The 20,044-nt window shown below is 40.9% G+C and overlaps 1 protein-coding gene across 7 annotated transcripts in view; it reads left to right on the top strand.

Moving 5' to 3' along the window:
- The window catches only part of MAP7 (microtubule associated protein 7), a 94,371-nt gene that overhangs the window by 28,906 nt on the left and 45,421 nt on the right, over nucleotides 1-20,044 (top strand). For 5 of the 7 annotated variants that reach the window (XM_048938337.1, XM_048938333.1, XM_048938331.1 and 2 more), the window contains exon 2: nucleotides 17,820-17,888. In XM_048938337.1, the coding sequence (XP_048794294.1) occupies nucleotides 17,820-17,888 (69 nt within the window). Of the gene's footprint in view, nucleotides 1-10,357; nucleotides 10,489-17,819; nucleotides 17,889-20,044 lie in introns of those variants that run through there. The other 2 variants (XM_048938336.1, XM_048938332.1) reach the window with 2 other exon arrangements.

Here is a 20,044-nt window from a genome sequence, read left to right as displayed (position 1 = left end):
ACAGTAAACTTTGTTGTCTTGATGAGACCTATGTGATGGTATGTCTAGGTATGCTGGGAATGTTTCTGCTTTCTGGTTAAAACTTAGGGTAACTCTGGGCAATTCATGTGAGGGCATATATGGGGTGTGAGCTGATCTTGAGGATGCACTGATTTGGGAAGCTGAATCTCTCTGGACTTCAGTGACAGGTTGCTGTGAGGCACGTTGGCACATGCTAGATTTAATCTCAAAAAAAACTGGTGATGTGACACAATGTTTTTCACTCCACACTTTGCTCATTTTACCAAGAGAGAGCACTGCAGTTTGATGACCTTCCCCTTTCTCCATTTTGTAATGCAGTTTCAGCTGGCAGATACATCAGGCTGCAGAGCAAGCACAGAGTGCATTCAGAGGACAGATTTGGAGTAGTCAATTATTACCTTTATCTAATTAATCATACATCTTTCCTTCAGCCACATCAAATACAAATACAGCTGTTGAACCTACAGACTCAATAGTCTGAGTGCATCCGTGAAGAATGGTATGCATAATACTGCAGCAGGCTTCAAAATGATATACCTGAACATGATCTGTAAACAAGTGTGATGCTCCAGGTCATCACCTTCTGCAGCTTTCATGCAGTTGCCAAGAGAGACCTTGTCCCATGGAGCTTTGCAGCCAGAGTCATTGAGCCCTTTGCTTAATGAAGGTGTGCCTCGGGGACCCCGGGGCTTGTGAACTTGCACACACGAATATGACCTTGTTCAGTTTGTCAGCCAGGAGTGGGTGGTGTGCCTATGACTTGTGAAGCTGTTCATCTGTCCTGAAAATAAACATGTCATGTATTTTGTCAAGCCATGATATACATGCATTTGCAGTAATGGAAGAATCTGCAAAATAACACAAGGCAGAGAAGAGGTGGTTATGTTTATCATGATATTTCCTCACTGCTCCAACCTTGCAGCTTGCTGAGCCTTGAGAGGCTCTGTGGTGTAGAGGGTATTTCAGCATCAACTCCTGCCCTCTTTTTTGTTGTTCCTGTCTCCAGGGCATGTAGAGGAATGTGGAAGAGGTAAGGAAAGGAAACAGCAATGGGAGATCTAACCCTCACTTTTCCCCTTCTGAGCTCTGCTTTAGCTTGCTTTTTACATAGAAATGCTCTCCCTCACTACGTTGTGATTGAAATTCGCATGCTAATGAAGAGGGACTATGTGATTTCCTTCTCCAGCTCTCTTAATTATCAATTACATTGTTTAATCTGCACAGCTCTGCATGCCTTCTCTTGTTACAGTCTCTAAAATAAGTGATTTAAGAATTTGATAATTATCCACCTTGGAAAATCTCATTTGTATAACCGCGTTGCTAGATTCAGAGCTCTCCTACTCGCTCTCTAACTAGTTTTATGGAAAGACAGAACAGGATATTACTGATGGCAAATCTAGGAATGGATTCTAGCTTTTGGGAGTCTTTAGAGACTGCTGAAGCTGAAATCTCCTCACAATAAATTTTCTCTACCATTTGGAAACAAGGGGGACCATTTGGAGATAGGAGAACAAAATATTTGTCCATTAGTTGCAAACTAATTCTTTTTTATTTAACACATTGTTGCCTTACTCTGTTCCTATGGGGAACATGTCAGCTAGTTGACAACGGCAGAACGTGAAGAACTTCCTGCAAATCTCTCATTAAAACTATTGGTACTACTCTTGCCAATGTTTCAGTACTAAAAAAGAAAGCCCTCAGCAATAATGAGAGCTTCAGTTGTCCTGTAGCAAAATCATATTGTAGAAAGCATAGAAGTCTGTATTTTTTCAATGAGGTGGTTGCTACAGTTTGTTACATCTCTGGCCTTAACCCCTGCTCTGTGCCAGCATTTGGAAATTAATGGAAGATGAATTTGGTGTCTTTTCTCTGCAAACTGAGCTAAAGGCTCAGTCTGCTGTTGCAGATGGTTTTATGAAGACCAGAAAAATCACCCAAAACAAACAGGCTCTCAGCCACAGATGAGAGAGCTGCCAAATGTTATGTAAAAGCAGAGAAATCCTTAGAAATCTGCACTAAGATGTCTACATTTTTAATACACTGTTAAGCACTTAGCCTTGGGGAGGGGAGGCCCTCATAAGGCTTTCTCCATCTTTTCAGTCAGTTCTGTTCAGCAACTGTTTCTCAACCAGTCCATTTAAGCTTGAGTGCACGTATTGAAAGACCTTGGCTTGTGTGTGGTTCATTGAACAAGGTGGCTGCCTAAAATCAAGAGTGTTTCAGTATTGTGCTTCTTGTCACCCCTTGCTTTTACCCCAGCTGACCTTTTTGCTCTGCAGAAGAGAACACACACAGTGTTTAGTCAGCCCACACTTATTACTTCAGGTCACTTGCATGGTTCACACAGAAGTGGGGAGAGAAGCATAAATGCAAATATTTTCAACCATCTGCTCAAAAGGGTAGGATGGAGCACAATAGCCTGGGATGTCTGCTGTGTTGCAGTAAGTTTTGGTGGGCTGTTCAATGTTGGTGGCAGTGCAGAAATGCAGCTGGCTTGTTGGCTGCTTGCTAGCCTTAGCCTTTGCTGGGAAAGGGGCTGTCATGTCTTTGTGGTTGGATTACGGGCATCTGTAGGTAGGGGTAGACCATCTTAGATCCTTCTTATTGTATCCAGAATGTTTTATGATAGCAACCACTTGTAGCTCGTAATCAGTGGAATGCAGTGAGCTCACCAACAGTGCAAAGTAAAAAAAAATACAGATACTTTGAAATACAGATACTTTTGAAAGTAGTTTACAAATAAATGTGAAAAAGGAATATGTTATACTGTAGTTAATTATTTGGCTTGTGCTTCATGTGTTTAGACAACTGAACTCTCATAAGACTTATATAAGCTTTTATATAATGTGCTTTTTCTGGGAAAAATGGTGACTGTGCCTAACTTGACCTTGAATGTTTGTCATATATTCAAGACTTACTGGATGATGCTACTCAAATTCAATAGGCAATTTGTTTATATTTAACTGCTGTAGTTTGTTCTGGTTTGTGGCTAATGAGCCCAGAGGAGGCTATAGTCTTACCTGTCTGTCTGCCCTTGTGACTTCACTTCCTTGTTTCACTGGTCTAGTGTAAGGTAAGAGTTTGTTCTGTAGCAGTTACAGACTCCCTGTGCAGTTCAGCTCCAGGTCTGGTAGATAGTTCTTTGAGCCATGCATAATGATCTCCTGGCTTCAGGTAGGGACACGGATTTAAGTGTATGTGTTGGAGGGGCTGCTTGCTGGGTAGGAGATTTGACTGCTGCTGCTATTAAGAGAACTTATTGAATATATGAAAATAGATAAGTTATTTAACTTTTTATTGAATGCATCTTATAGCCCAACTTGCTATAACACTGTGATGAATGGACTATTTGCAGTACAGTGCCCTTCTCTTAGGTTTCTTACGTTCCCTTACTCATTGCAATATCTAATCACAGATTAGATGTTGAGGAAGATGAACAGTTTCCAAAGCCAGTCATTGTGTTTATTAGCTCTTGACCAAATAATAATATCTTTAAAAGATTTTCTTGGAACATCCATGGAGGATTATTGTTCCACCACTGATTTGCTGAGAGTGTCAGAAAAACTAACATTCTTCAGATATAATGATAATTCTTTCAAGGGGAACATCATGTAACTGCTAGAATGTTTTGAATGTTTACTGTATTACCAAAGTTATCTTCTCATACAAATACAATTTTTTGCATGTCTACTTCAGCATTACTAGCTGAATTACTTCTAGTCATGGGTCCGACAAGCCATTTGTCATGTTCATTAGAACTTTAATACTTTCAAGGTGGTATGATACTATTTTGCCTAATATGTGACTTTATTCTAATATAAGGGTGGAGAAAAATGAAATTATACATATCCTGTAAATGAAAGAAATTGCACAAATCAAGCTGTAATTCTACCAAAATTAAAATCTCTTTGTTAATTTCTGGGAACATTATCTATTGAAAATAATGTGGGAGACTTATACTCAGGAAAAGTCTGAAAATTATTTCCCAACTCAGGATCAAATCTCACTGCTTTGAGGTTTAGTTTCATCAAAATAAAATCAAACACACACAGAGCTTTTGTATAGGATGCAGACTTGTCTGTTTTTCCTCTACAAACTCAAATTAATGAATATTACTTATTTATTAGTTACTTTCTTCTCTTGATGTGGTAGTAGGAGGCTGCGCTGTTACAGCTAAACTTAGACTGCTCCTGGTTTACAGATGGTTAGGAGGAGATGACAGCTAGGACTATCTACTGCTAATTATACAGGTATGAGTATCAGTTCACTGTGACATTAATTACAATTAATTACTTGTAGTTTGAAGGGGCGTAGGCTTGAGATTTTTTTTCTTAGTCCCTGTAGGAATTTCTAAAAATAAAGGGGTAGCTAAGCCCCATCTCTGTGACTGCACATGGGCACTGATGCAGCCCTATGATCTGAAATCAGGTGCCATTGTTCAAGGCACTGTGGAAGTGCCAAGCAAAGATCTCTGTCCTTGAAGGTCTGACAGTTTAAAGCCGTCAGAATGTTCAGGAGTTGCCAAAGGATTGTGTTTCTCTTGATAAATAATTTAAAAAAAACCAGTCTGCTAGAGAGCCAGGGTGGCCAGAACACTTTATATTCTTTGCAGGCAGCATAATTTCAGTCCAAAATAGTCTGTATTATATGAGAGCCCAGTAAAGGGTTGTAGTTTAGCAAGGAGGGCCAACACTTTGTCCTATTTTGATAGCTACAAACAGTTCCTCAAGCATTTGTTTCCTGTGACCTTGCTGAACATCACACGCACGTGTTTAATGTTAGCATTTTATTATAGCTTTGCAGTGATGTAAGACCAAGAATCAATGGGCTCTGCATATTTATTATTTTATTATTTCACACTCTTTTTGTTTTTTTCCTGCTTCCTTGATATACTATTTCCCACTTCCTTCTTAATGTATTCCAAAACAAAGGAATTTTAAGGGAATGAGAACAGATTTCCTACTGGTCTGTTGTGATCAAGGCTGGTGAAGCCCAGCACAGGAGGCAGAGCGAATGCCCTGTGTGGGGTGCGTGCTGCCAGGCCTGTCACTGGGCTACAGGGCCTGAGTGATGCTTCAGACCTAAACTTATTGTGTAAAAAGAGAAGGGAAGTATAGCCCTTTCTTTAACAGAGCCAACCCTGTGATTTGCCGGGGAATATCTGGTGCCAGCCCCCTGTTATTGCGAGGCATGTGTTCACATTACAGCACGGTGTTGTCCGTGGGCTCAGCAGTTTGTGGGCAGGGTGTGTGCGGTGTGCCTGGATGCATGCAGGGTGCTACTTGAAGTTGGCATGCTCACTTCCTGCAGCAGCTATAGCTTTTCTGTTCCTAGTTCTGCTTGAGAGCTGTTTTTGGTGTCCTTGGATCTGGGCTGGTGCAGTGCAAATCTGACCGCTGACAGAGCAGGGTCAGGCTGAGTGTGCAGCACAGACACGGAGCAGTTGTGAGAGTGGTGGCAAAGGCCCAGCATTCCTGCATGAGATTGCGTAGGGCTGATTAAAGAATGCGTAATGATGAGCTCAAAATGCTTTCTCTGTAAAAATGACGTGAATTGGGGTGTATCTCACATGCCTGCTGCATGGGGAGCAAGCAGGAGGAATTACAGCTTGCAAACACAGCTGCTGAGCAATGGCCTCCCTGGGTTTGCAAAGACAAGTGGGAAGTGGGATTTGCTACTGCTGTCACTAGACAGCTGGAGAAAGCCTCACAATCACAAGCTGCTAATGGATGAGTGTCTTCAGACCTAAAAACCAAGAGATGACTTCAGTACATCCCAGAAAAATTCTTGGTGCAGGCAGTCAATGAACTGACATGGAGCAGTGCTCTCTTTGACAGCTGACAGCCAGAAATGGGTATGATGTAAACGTTAAAGGTACATTTAAACCGCTGTCTTGCAAAATTTGGTTTTGTAGAGTGCTTCTCTCTGGTTGCATGAGCTTCTGGCACTGATGTTCTATTAAAAGCAAGATAAATGTATTTTGGAAGTAAAAAGTGCTGACGTTGGAGTTGTTTTTTTTTTTTTAATTGCCAATCTGGCACAGCAGTGGGTGAGCACTAATGAATGTAAGTTAGCTGGAACTTCAGCTTTTGGAAATAATGTTTTAAATAGTCTTGGACAGAAACCAAGTGCAACTTGTAATTGTGTCCTATGTTGTGTATCTGTGATAAGAAACAATTGTTCTGGAGTTACCTGGGATGAGCAAGGTGATCTCTTACAGCAGCACCCTATGTGAATGTGCTAATGGCTAACTTTAAAACTCATCTTATTTGTCTTCATCCACACAACATATCGTGCACCATCTTATTTCAGTAACACTCCAAAGAGCTTTTCTCTTTCCATAGTCTGAAACTCATGAGAGGCAAGCTGCTGACTGCCCATTCTCACAGTTGAAAGGGATGAGACATGAATTTATTGAGAGGGGATATCCAAAGACAACGTGGCAACAAATCGTAACTGCTCTGGAAGAAATTGTTATTACAACACAAATGTCCAAGTCTTGTTGGATGGTGCTACAAGTATGTATATATAAACAGGAGTGTGATAAAATGACAGGTGCTGGGAAATGAGCAACTAGAATTTAGTGGTCATTTGGGTCTGTAGGAAGACAGGGACTATCAGTGGTATTGTGAGGACACAGTTTTGAAGAACTAACGCTGTGCCACCAAGTAAAATTCAACACAATTGCTGTAGTTGTGGAAGATTGGCAGAATGATGAAAAACACTAATCCCTTCCTTGGGAGCTGCTTGCTGTTATTGAGACACCATTAATTACAAAGGCTTTATCTGGGATTCTGGTGGAATTTGCTGGTGTTTAGCTTCAATGAGTTTGTCACTTTGAGTCCATGTCATAATTCTTTGTGAATTCTTTAGGAAGGACTGAATTGTGCCTGATATGCCTCTTTCTCCCTGTGGAATGGCAACTGGCAGGGCAGGCTCAGAAAGGGTACCCTTCTAGGGAAGGCCATTTGCATCCTCCAAAATTTCCACCATTGCAAAGCAGGGAGCCTGGGGAAAAGTTTGTTCCTGGCCCAATGCCAGTGGTGACTTATCTGCATGGCCCCAACTGTTGTGTAATCAAACCTTGGTGTCTGTCTCCCATGTAAGCAAAAGCTTGATAGCATCTCCTTAAGCCCCACAGTTGTCTGCCTGGGGATCGTGAAGGCAGTTGGTGAGAAACTCTGCACTACTGGTACAGAACCAGCTCAATTCAGTGATTGTGTGCACAGGGAAACGTAATGGCTCTGGCAAGCAGCCTTTCAACTTGTGCACAGGGAAGAGCTGGGTGATGATGACCTGAAGGTAAAGCAATGCTTCTCCATCCACCTCCCCCATTACTCACAGAAGGGAGAGCCGACTGCCTTGGCTGGAGCATCTGGGCCTCTTGTCCCTGGCTGCGAGGGGCTGCTGGGTGCTTGGGAATGTGACTGGATGTGGGGGTTGATGCGTCACTGTGTGGGGTTGAATATTGCCACTGCAGCATAATATTGTTCATCTGTCTCTTTTTTCTTTTTTTTTTTTTAATACCTTTTTTGTAATGTATACATCATTTTATGGTGCACCTTTTACTGTGATAAGACAGAGCATTTAATGCATGTTACAGTGTAACAGATTGGACCTTGTTAGGAAGTATGGTGTGTTCTAGTGGTATAGATAAGTCACAGCAAACACTTTGACTTGACAATCCCATTTTTCTCTATTTTTGTTGATCAAAGAAAAGGATCAGTGCCAAGAACATGCTCTATAAAAAAGTTCTGAAGATACACATAGGATGCTGTTTTTTAGTCTAGCAATCCTTGTAAAATATTTACTGCCAAAAGAGAGGGACCCAATTACTGTATCAACTGTTGTTAACATGTCCTTGTTATTTCTGGAGGCAACTTCAAATACACTTTGTGAAATGTCTTTATTCTGCTCTTGGTGATAGCACAACTTTGTTTTGTTTAATTGATACTAATCTGTCATTATGAGGTTGCTGCAGGGAGGTGGGAGGCTTAGAGGTCTAAACTCTCCTCTCTCTGTCCAAAATAAAAAGGAAGCCTCTGTGGATTAAAGAGACGTAATTCTAAGAAGCATGTTATTGGTGTTGTTGTAAAACCATTATCATTTGCACAATAAAATAACCAAGAATTTTAATTGCTGGATTTGAGTTTTCTAAAGCAGATGGCAAATAATTAAAATTGTGTAACATTTTCCAGTAAAAGAGGTTTGCTTCAGTCTCTTTATAACTTTGCAAGTTTTAAATGGTTTGGCTTGTTTCTCTTCTTTTTTCTTGTAATGGAACCAATAGTTGAAGAATGACACTTGGGGAAAAAAACTTTTTTTTTTTTTTAAATCTTCATAGAAGCCCAATAGGATGATTTCAGGCCACCAGACTTCAGAAATTCAGTTTTAGACCAGTGCTTCCTCCTGTGCCTGTGAAAAACTGTCCAAGCTGCCAACGCAAAGTCACAGCTCGTGCCTGACAGGGATGTGTTAAACACAGCAGTGCTAAATTTTTTGTCCTTTTATTTTTGCTTAACTGAAGCAGCACCCCTCCTTACAGATGCATTGCATTCATCAGTGTTCGCGTGACTTGCCATCCCCATGCACCGAGTGAGAACGCTCCTCCCCAGCACTCCCAGGGCTGAGCAGGACTGCTCCCTGGCTGCTTCCAGCCTCTGCAGGCTGCCCCTGCATCAGGCACGCCGACCCTGCTTTGCTCTCCTCTGCTGCTACCCAGGCACCTGCTGCTGGACCTGCAGGAGAAGGTGATCTGATGCTGCTGGAGAGAGGCATGGAGGAGGTGTTTGGGTGGAATAAAGCTGGCTGGAAAGAGCAAAAAGTAGACAGGTGGGAGAAGAGGGGTGCAGGCTGGCAGGCTCAGAAACAGGAGAAGGCGGTTGAGGCAGTGCCTGAAGAGGTGTGGACAGAGATGTAAGTTCAGGAAAGGATGCAAAGGATGCAGTTCAATAGAGAAAGGAGAGGAAGAGTGCAGCTGGTGAAAAGGAATGGAAACTTTGGCAAAACATGTTTTTCCCCACCTGGTGGCAGGGTTATTTGGTCTGCCAAATCAATGTTTGTGTAAGAGAATACAGTCTCTAGATTTCCCAAATTGATTTGACATTCTACTGATGGGAGGTTATAAAGTTAACTTTTATTCTGACTGAGTAGGAGGTTTTGTTGTTGTTGTTTTTTAGTTTTAAGTGACTAATCTATGTCAGTACATAATGCAGTCTGCTTGTTAATAATGAAGATTCCAAGACCAAGCACTGAAATGTCAGGAAACCTCAAACAGTAATTTACTTGCGTAACTTGATTTCGTATACGCTATGCATGTACACAGTCACATATTTAAAAATTATTCTGTGTTGTGTTCTTGAAAGTTAATAGTGTTCTCATCAGTAAGGCTAAGCAAGTGTGAATGAAGTAAAGCTTTGATCTGCCTCAGCTAAGCTGCATATGTAACATTGTGACGAAACAACTTAATGGAAATTTCATGCAAAATCTTTTCTAGGTCACTGTCTACAAACTTTCTGGGGTTGTAAACAGTTTGTGGTTTGTTTATTAGGAACATTAGTTCAAATACAAATATCTGTGCAATTTCTATTTCCAAGAACAAGGCATTTGGTGGGTAGATACATCACTTATCGATATCTATCTGGAAGCAATGTGATGAGACAAAGATTGTAGTTGTTGCTCCTTTTTAGGAAAGCAGGCTAAAAAGTGTTGGGTTTGATTTATTTTTTTATACCAATCCATTTTTACGTCTGTTACTGTTCTGGAAGATTTAGTTTTTAAGGATTACTAAAAACCTGGGTACTGCTGAATCCTCTCAGGCTGGGTTTAAATCATGTAACGGGTTTAAAATAAAAGTCGGCCAATCAGAGACAAAAGATTTCCCTGAATACTGGAGGGAAAAATAAGTGAATTGTATACCTCCTAAGGCTAAGAGCTGCAAATTATGGCAGTCAGGAAGTGTAATTACCAGAATGAATAACAGGCCAATGCTCAGAAAGCTAAAGACACAAAGCTTAAGAAATTAAAATGAAACCTATGTGGACTTGGAATGGTTAATGTTTTTTATAAGAAATTCTTTATTTAAAATAAAGACATTTGTATTGCTGGTAGAGCAGTCTGTCTCTGAGCAAAATCTGCTTGGCCTTGGCAGTTCTAACTCTTTCAGAAATCACTGTCCTCACAAAATAGGTTGTGAAAACACAGCCCAGCTTCTGTGCATCTCTTCCTACTGTCTTTTGTTGAGAGTTTGCTGTAGAGACTGGAAGTCATAATTCATGTCCTGTTTTTCTTTTCTTCTTCTTTTTTTTTTTTTTTTCCTGAAAGGATGACTCTGAACATCCCTAAAAAATGCATGACCTGTTGGATCTTGCCCGGCAAGCTCTGCAGCAGTGGAACAGCTACCTACAATGCTTGCTGTAGGTGGTCTGGAACTTACTTCTAGGAGAGAAGTCCCAATAGATGTCCCAGGTATATATCTTAGTGGCCTGATGCGGTGCTGTGTGAAGGCAGTTAGGTACCAAAAGCAAGGTGGGGGTCTCAGTGTAATACTTAGCTTCACTTTTTGGCCAAGATGAGCTCTTGTGTTGGCCTGGTGTAGGCACAGCTCTTTCACTGCCAGTATCTCCATTCAGCATGCTGTGTCAGTAGATGAAACCAGCATGACATTGCACTTCTTCCTTAATAAACAAGGTCACGGTGCTCTGGTAATGTAAGAAGCTGCATCTTGCAGAAATTTCTGCACCTTCAATTTTACTCTCCTTTTCATGGAGCACTAAATGTCTCAGGTATTAGCATTAAATAATACTACTTCTCCATTACCCCTCCTTTCTTGCATTTTGAACACCTTGGGTTTTTTTAGGGATTCGTAAGTAAAAGATTTAAGAAGGTCTCAAGAAAGGCAGTTATTGGTGCCTGTGCAGAGCAGCTCAAGTGGGAGTAAAACACTTTTGGTCTCAAAGTCACTTGGCTGTTTTTGCAGATGTATTTTTGTCACTGCTGCCGGTAAGATGAAAATACAAAAAAATCTATAGGCTAGGAAGAAGTCCTGTTTCTTTCTCTTGTAATGAGCCCCCATTTATTCTCTCACAAATGAGGCTTCACTTGCAGTACAATTTTCTTGACAGAGGCAACAGGATGAGACTGCAGATCCGTTTAAAGCAATTATGGGATGAAGGCCAGGAGCCCACTTAGTTTGGCGGATACAGTGATTTTGACTTCAAAGTAATTTAAAGCAGAGGAAGGGAAATCTTGGATAATGGAGATCTCTTAAGCTTTATTGTAGGTGGCTTTTGTTAGGGGTGGAAAGCAAAGGGAATTGGCTTTCGTGCAGCAGGGTTATAAGCAGGAATCCAGAGAGCTGCTGTGTTGCTGGTCAGAGCTTTTAGGGTACTGAGTAGGCCAGAGAGCTGGTAAATGTCTTTTAAAAGCATTTTAGAGTCAGAAGTAGTGCAGTGGTAGAGCTGTGCTATAGGTCTCATCTACATCCTTGAGTAAGGTGACAGCGTGAGATAACTTCACTAAAAAAAAGCTTTGAAAAAGAACAGACCTGATTTTGAACTTCCTTTCTTTTACAGCAGACAGCAGAGTGTCCTCACCCGGATATAGTGACCCTGTTTGGGGATGCTCCCATATGGCAGCAGTTAGTGTAGAAAGGGATTAATTACCATGAGACACAAAAACAGTTGTGCCTGGCTTTTGAATGATCAGTGTGGTGTTGCCATGGCAGAAATGCCACTGGCAGAGGCCTGCTCCTTCCCTTCATGGTGAAGTCACTAGGATGGTAGCTGCTCACCTCGGTGTGTGCGGTGCTAAGCCTGAACAAATTTGGGAAGAGCTGGAAGCATGGAGGGCAGCACAGTTATGCATGGAGTTCAGAAGGAGTGGGGTGGCTTGTGTATGTCAGTGGGCTGACAAGAAGAAAGCACATAGTCTGTGAGCTTGCAGGAGTCTTCTAAATTAATCTTAGATATAGCTCATTTTGTGGCAAGTTCATTTTAATTAAAAGTATATATTACATCATAAGATTTTTTTTTTTTAATTTTCTTTTTTTTTTGTTTTTGCTTTTGAGGACCTTATCTTCTCTTATTGCAAAGCTGAAATCAAAGAACTTGCTTTGTTTTTAAAAGTGGCTAGATCTTAGGATCAAATTGCTTAATATACCAAACTGTAGCAGAGCATTCATTTTTCCCTTAGTTCCATCCACCTTCCCTTTTATGAAGTTGCAGCCTGTTTTTTGGCAGAACTCAAGCCTGCTACCTGCATCGGTCACCATGACCTCTATAGAAGCTGGTATCAAATAATGAATACTCAAGTTGCTGTTCTCAGCTCAAGTGATTTGACCTTGCCTTCAGTGCAATATTGAGTGCAGGCAGGTCTCATCCCAGTTCTCCAGTTGCCAATGGTAGGTGTAAGCTGCCTCGTGACTTGGATGCTCTCACAAGAATTACCTCATTGTCTGGAGCAAGCTGGCTGTTCAAAGTCCAGATAAGTGACTTCCATCCTGTAAAATGTACAGGTATTCCATTTCATCCTCTGAAGTGACCTTCAATGCATGGCCATTACAGCACCAAGCAAACGGGTCCTGACCCTCCTGCCCATGCTGTAGCAGTAAGTCTCAGATCTTGATGAGAAGCAGGAATTGCTACTCCTTCACCTGGAGTGAAAGTGTTTTGTCCTTGAGCAATAGGATTGCAAATGGATTGTTGTAAGCCTGATATGCCCCAAGCTTGGTTTGCTTTGTACGCTGCCTAAGACAGTCTAGATAGCTTGTGATGTGTTGGTAGTCTGGAAATGAGGTTGCTCTGTAGACCCTAAGGTTTTATTTCTTTGGGTGATGTGTAACTTAAAAGTTTCCTCTCATCTGTGTCTGGCCAGACCTACCGGCCTGCTGTCAACCGCGCAGCCACTGCTTTGGTACCACAGGCTTTTGCAATAGATAGCAGGCACCTTTTTTTTTCCAGTGGTTCTTTAACGTCAATATCATTCTTTTACATTGCAGTATAATGATGTGATGTAATTATCCAGAGGAAATAATATGCATGTCTGCTTTCAGTAAATAACAGTAAATAACAGTAAATGCTGTTAAGTTTAGCTTTCCTTTGTCATTAAGAGAGCCTAAGCAGCATAAGGGTTCTTCCTGCCAAGTCACTCAGTCTGCTCTATTCTATATTATTTAATATTTTAGAATGTGGTACTTTAAAAAGCCAGCATGGTCAGCCAAAAGTAATTTTTCATGAATATGCATCTCCCTGTAGAGCAGTTACATAATTTTAATCTTAACACACACACACACAAATAAAGAAAAAAAAATCATCATTTTTCTTGTAGTTACTTGCAAGATCCTATTTTGTCTGTGGAGTGTTTCCAAAGAAATCTATTTATGCTTCTGTTTTCAAGTGTTTTACAACTTCGTGCTGAATTGACTGTGACAGTTGAAAATCACCTGTTTGGTTTCCTACTTTTGCAGTAAAATGAAAACAACAACTTCTGTACTGTTTTGTGAGTAGTGAACACCAATGCTGATGAGTTTTCATTTATGCTTAGCTCAGTCCAGGTACCTGAGATGAAGAATGTCAGTAATGGTGTATGTATGCAGTTGTATGGCAACTCTGATAGCAGACTTCTCTGCTAAGTGCAAGAGGAACAAAAGCTGGATATTTTTAATTTGTTTATATTTGCAAAACAGCTGCTGAGTTTCTCAGCAATGGAATTATGAGATGATGCACATTTTTGTACATTTTCCTGTGATTTTTTTTTAAATAATTTTTTCAAGGGTGTTACTAATGAGAATGTTTGTAACACAGCTTTTTGATTGGAGCTTTAGTGGCATAAGCAGACCCAGACGATAGTTTTCTGTAGAATTTGCATTAAGGAGCCTGAAGATGTTGGACTTGGAAGTGTTGTGGTGTTACCACTGAAGTGATAGGTCCATTAGGGAAATCTCTGTAGCTTCTGTTTATGAACCATCTAAACCAGGGCTCTTAAGAGGGCTTCTGTTTTTTTGTGGAGGGGAGGGGTCTTGACAGCAAGTGCACAGGGTATAGCTTTCCATGCTGACGATTCGTTTCTGCCCATGTGAGTGCTCTCACCCAATGCAGTAACTGAAAGAATGACAACAGTGTGCTGTCACTGCCTCAGAGCCCCTAACAGGCTCACAGCTTGTGTGTCTGAGCTGCTGCAAAATTCATCTTCACATCACAAGTCGTCCCTCTTGCAATTTATTGCTGGCTCCTATAGTCCTCATTACCCAGGTATTTCCCTTGCTTCCCCTTGTGTGTCCTTCATACAGGAAAGGCTCTACAGCATGGCTTCTCCAGGGTGGAGCTGTTTTAAAAACTCTCTGTGGGTAGGAGCTGGCTGCAGGCAGGCTGCTTATGTGCTCTTTGGAGGCTGGCAACAACCTGCAAGTCATGAGTTATTACTTCCTGTAGGGAAGGGAAGTTTTAATCTGCTCTTGTAGGGGAGGAGTGGAGGAAATGTTTTATGTGAAAAAAAAATGCTCGTGTTTAGTTCCTGTGTTTCTGCACAGTTCAAACATCAGAGTAAACGCCTCAGACAGCCAAATGAGTTTCAGTGATGAGAAAAGGAGATGGTTTGGTTTTGTGTTCAGATTTTTGTGCTTTGGTGTCTGTGTTTGATCCACCTCCATGCTCCTCAGCAGGATCCTACTTGTAATATATGCTAGTTGAAGGTATTTTCTTGCTATTGTGTTTTGAAGGACTCTGGTAACTGTTATGTATGCATGCATGCATAAGAGCTTAGAAAAGCAAATCTAGCACTGGCTGCCAGTGTAATCTTTCTACTCTTAAAGCAAATAATCTTAAGAAAAAGCATGTAAAGTCTTGAACAAGATTAGAGCTGCACTGTGCGCTTACAGTGATTAAATGAAGAAGAAATGTAAGGGAGTTATAATGTTTGACCAAACATAGAGCTTTCTGACCTATACCTCCAGAGAGATTGCTGTCATTTGTTCCCAAATTTCCAATTGTAAAACCGAAGTAACAGATTAGTACGGAGTTCAGCTCTTTAGTCTTAAAACTCAGTGCCGTTGCTTTCAAACACAACAGCCTGGTGCTCAGACAGCTACTGAGGAGTTAAATGCTAACTGTGGTGCAGTATTGAAGCTAGCAGGTTTTGTCAGTGCTCACCTGTACCTGCCCTAGGAATACACCCCACCCAACACAGCAGTACTTCAGCTTTCATTGGTGTGCCTGCCAGCTGCTGTTCAGAGGTCTGATAAAACTGCCAAGAGTAGCTCTACTTCATCAGTACTGAGTACAAGGGGGTCTGTCTGTTCTTTGCTTAATTCTGACTAGTTCCAACTATGGCTTTTTCTGTTATGCACATCTGACATAAGATGCCACATTAAATAAGCTTGGGAACAAAAAAAGTGATTTTAGTTTATTTTGGGGGGTGGGTTTGTGTAAGTAACTGAGTGAATTTTGTGTTTAACACTTGATTTTCTCTGTCTATTGTCAGCAGTTTCTGACTAAGGCTAGCTTGTTCCAGTTGTCACTACAGGTGCCTTCTCCATCTCCCAACAAGCACTCCATCTCCCTTGTGTAGTGAAGTAGCTGTTTGGTCTAACTAGGGAATTAGCTGTCAAGTGGCAGGGACAGAAAAGCTGGATTATTTTTTCTCTCTTTCCTTTTAGTTTCTCTGTCCTAGATATTTGTTTTTCCTGTCTGCTTTTCTGTGCTACTGCCTTGTATGCATAGAGATGGAGCAAGCAGTTGAAGGTTGTATTTCCACTTCATTGCTCACTGTACATTTTACCTGGAGGTAAAATGTCTGCACGCCTTGATCTAACTTGTGCATGTGCTCTTTCCTATTGGTGCAGCCCTGTCAGTTCCCCATTTCAGGTGCTCTCTAGGGCACTGCTCTTTGGTGGACGCTGTTTTGCTAGTGGGTGGAATCAGCACTAAGGTCACAGGCACCAAGTTTAAGAAGTGCACTTATCTTTACTTACGTTTAAAGAAGTGAGATAATAAGTAAAATGATATGGCAACAATAAAACAGAACAAGGCAATGCACCTAACCATTACTGCATGAGGATAGTGATAGTGATTAAGAAAAATACATCACCAACTGCCCTAATGCTTTACCATCATTCAGATCTGCAGTCCATGGGGAGGATTTGGAGTGAGGATTTGGAGAGCCTTTCCTGGTAGTTTGGGAGGTCCTATGCAGTGCGTCCGCTCATAGGTGATGTCTCCAACTTCCCTGCAAGAGGGTCCAGCTTTTATATTGCTGAATAAACAAGTTTACGTGACAGTTAGGTTTAGAAGCACCCATTTAGAACACTGAAAGGAAAAAAAGAATGAGTTTTGATTGTGGCAGATCTTAGGAAGTTTGAAAGTGCAAGTGTTGGCTGCGCTCGTATAATCTCCCAAAAATCAGGACACTTATGGGTAGAATGAGTTCTTTGTATGAGGTCTTTAAAGTGGCAATTACATTAATCACATTAGGTCAATTTTCATTCTGACTTGAAATTCGTATTTGTTAGGTCCATCTGTAGTTTCTTCCGTTGATCAGAGGAAACTTAATATAGTTATTCCTTTCAATATCAAACATCTTTTTTCTTACAATTTTTAAATTGGCACATGTGATTTGGTAAGATGATGTGATTATGCTGTTATCAACAAAATATTACTTTTGATCAATGAACATTTGATCAAAGCCTCTACTATTTCCCTCCCCTGCCTGCCCTACAAGAAAGACAGAGTAAGTGTTGAAGCATGTTCCTTATGCTGTCTTTTATCCTTCATGTTCGTCCTGAATTATTCCTGTAGAAGGAGATAAAGGAGAAACAAAGACTTTCTCGGGTCATGTTGGTAATCAGCCTACTGAGATGCAAAGGCTGGAGTGTGGAGGAAATTGCTTGGAGCCTGCTGGAAAAAAAAAATTATTATTTTCTAGAGTGAAGCTAATACAGGAAGGCTTGTTCTGTTTTTAAAGCAGTTTTGTCCAACACATTTCTAGTGAAATTTTCATTTAAACTTACTTTTTTTTTCCATCTCCCCTAGTCTATGTCAATACAACTTTCTTTTTGTCCTTGCTTTCAAGTATTTCCAAGATCTTCGTGGAGGGTTTTTAGCGTTATTACAACCTGTCTTTACATTCATCCCAGATTACAGTGTTCTGTAGTTGAACTCCTGGAGATGAAGATGAATTGTGAACTGAGAAAATCATGGCACCTAATTTCCTGCCTTGGCTATTAATTAACTAGATGCTGAGCCAAGGATATGGTTGCAATTTGAAGTATTATAATGAATCTTTTTGTTTTCCGCTACAAAGGATCACTGAAAGGGCATTCAGAGCCCCAGAATGATCTCTTTCTAGGGCCTGATCAAAAGTCTATTAAAAATAATAGAAATCCTTCCTCTGTGAGATTTCATTCGAGACATAAATTGTCCTCTTTTCAATTCTGGATAATGGGTGCGTCTGTAATTTGTGAAGTCTGTGAAGCTTTTACCAGAATCTTAGTACCACACCTTTAGAAACCTCAGATATACAAGTCACCTTTCGCAGCTGTTTTTGTGCTGCTGCGTTGCAAGATGTTTGGTTCTCCCAAGTTTTGTGGTTTGATTCTGTTGTTCTGACTTCTTTTTATCAGTCTGCTTAATCCAACTTCTTCAAAGGGAAATGTTTATAATAAAAACTAAAAAGGCTGCTGTTCTTTGGAAGTAGTGATTTCCAAAGCATCCCTGAGAAAACAAGATGAGAGCTGTTGTCTAGCAATGTGATTAATAACATATTTTTTCTTTTTTTTTCTTTCCCCCCCCCCCCCCCTATTTTAGCAGCTGAAGGTTCTAAAGTACAAGACAAGAAAGTCACTTCAGGACAAAGCAACACCGGAACTAAACCAGGTATACCATTCTTCATGTTTCACATTGTAAAGCTGTTTGTCTTAATGGTACATTAAAAACGCATGTCTTCCTATGAATTTTTAAGACGTTTCATTTTCCTAAACCTTTCTTACTAAACTCGTATCAGTGACTGTATTTTGTTAGGCTGGAGTCTCTGCTCACAACAAAGCAAAACTAATGAAGTCTTCATCTGTTTTAGTGCAGTTTAGAAATGAGGGTTCCAAAGTGAGATAAGGTTACAGAAGTCCCTGTACTTGCATTCGTGCTTGTATTTTGTGCTGTAGACAGAGATTTGTAGCTTTATATCAACATGCTTCTGTTTAGAAGTTTCTTCACTTACTGTGCTGTAAGACATATTTTGCAATATACCCTGTGCAGTAAGCAGATGCGTGCCATTACTTGACTCTGCCCAATTGGTATACTGTGTGGATTTAATTCACTATTCACTAATGCTGCACTTGCATGGTAACAGTTTCTGTACAAAACTGCTTAATGTAATCCTTAATGCCACAAGTCTGTTGCACTCATGTGCTTAGACCAAGATCCAAAAGATCACTCAGAAATTTAAATTCTTCCTGTACTAGAACTCAGGCACCCAAGCTTAAAATGTTCCATTAATAATGCTGAGAACATGCAGGTGTTGTGTTGCTGCAGGCTCAGTGCATGGTAAGCAGTCCAGTTTCAGCTTCTGAGCAGTCTGGCAGCTCAGTGGCTGCTTTGTGCAGAGGCTTCACTGTGCCACAGCTGGATGCCTTTGGGCTCCATCCCTGGGGGAAGCAGTCCAAGGGCTGTCTGACAGAGCTGAACAGAACTGGATGCAGCACATGGATCAGCATTCCTGGTGGCTCCCAGTTGGGCAGTGGAATGAAGGGTAGGGAAGGGAATAGTGATAACATGACCCACTTTTAAGACAAAAAAAAAAAAAAGAATTGAATGGTATTCAGTATATACTTTGTCCTGCAGTAGTTTAATCTCAGTCCTTCAAGTCTCAGGAAGGTGTCCTGGCTGCTCCCGTGCTCCCTCCGTCTGTGCTGCAGTGTAGAAGGGAATACAGGATCCTTAAAAGGAGTGTTCAGCTCTGCACTCAACCGATGAGAGCCTCTGTGCTGAACTGAGGATTCCTGAGCTGTATTTTTCCTGAGGCTGCATACAAATTTTGTGTCAAACATTGTTTTGGTTAAAAAATGGAGACTGTCTGCAGCAGGAGTGAAAGCTGTCATTACAAAGTTATTATCTGAAAGGTGTCTGCAGGCTGAACAAATATTTGGAGACCAAGAGTAACATCGGCAGCTCTGAATCTGTGCGTGGGAGTGTGCAGGGATCTAGGCAGGGGGAATAATTTTTGAGATCCAAGCACAAATCTTTTTAAAGGATGTAGTGGCTTACATATTTCTCCCAGAATCTCCCCTGTGAATTAGCATACAAAATGGCTGTGGTTTTCCACTCTGACCCTTTTAGTTTCATTAGCACAAGCAATTGCAACCCTAGGAATCAGGGACAGAAAGAAAGTGGCCATTTGTGAGAGGAAACTGAGAGAATTGGAGGTGGATGTGAAGAATGGTAGGAGACTGAGGTACTTCTCAAGTCCCACTGAGAGCTGCTGACAGTTGCCAGAGCTGTAGAAACTGCCATATGTAATAATTACATATGCCAACTAGGTTGGGAATTTTTTCTAGGTTACTGATTGCTACAAATGCCAACTGTGCTTAGGAGTTCAGTATTCCTTACATAAAAGCTTTGAAAAGTTTGCATTTTCCTTTTCTTATCATGATTAAGGACCAACAAAGTCTGTTTCATTACTAAATTTCTGAGAGAAGAGAAAAAAAACCAAGCCCCCACTGCAATGCTAGTAACTTCTAAGCTCCTTAAGCAGAATGATAAAAACTCACAGTAGATGCCATGAGTTCATGAAAAACACCATTTCGCCATTTGGACATATAGTTTTGGTGTTTAGTTTCCAGCAATAGGTAAAAAAATCATTTCCTCTTACTAGAACTGTGGCTTACTTAATCTCTAAACATCTCTCTTGGGCATAATGTTAATCTTTTTTATATTCTATCTTACAGCTCTGCTTATTACAAAGCTATTTAGCTGTAGTGAGACACTTCTGAGCATGAGTTCACATGCATCGCATCATACCCAGACTGCGCCTTGTT

This window comes from Lagopus muta, chromosome 2, assembly GCF_023343835.1.
Source record: "Lagopus muta isolate bLagMut1 chromosome 2, bLagMut1 primary, whole genome shotgun sequence".
Taxonomy (NCBI): Eukaryota; Metazoa; Chordata; class Aves; order Galliformes; family Phasianidae; genus Lagopus; species Lagopus muta.
This window is presented reverse-complemented; position numbering and strand designations above follow the sequence as displayed.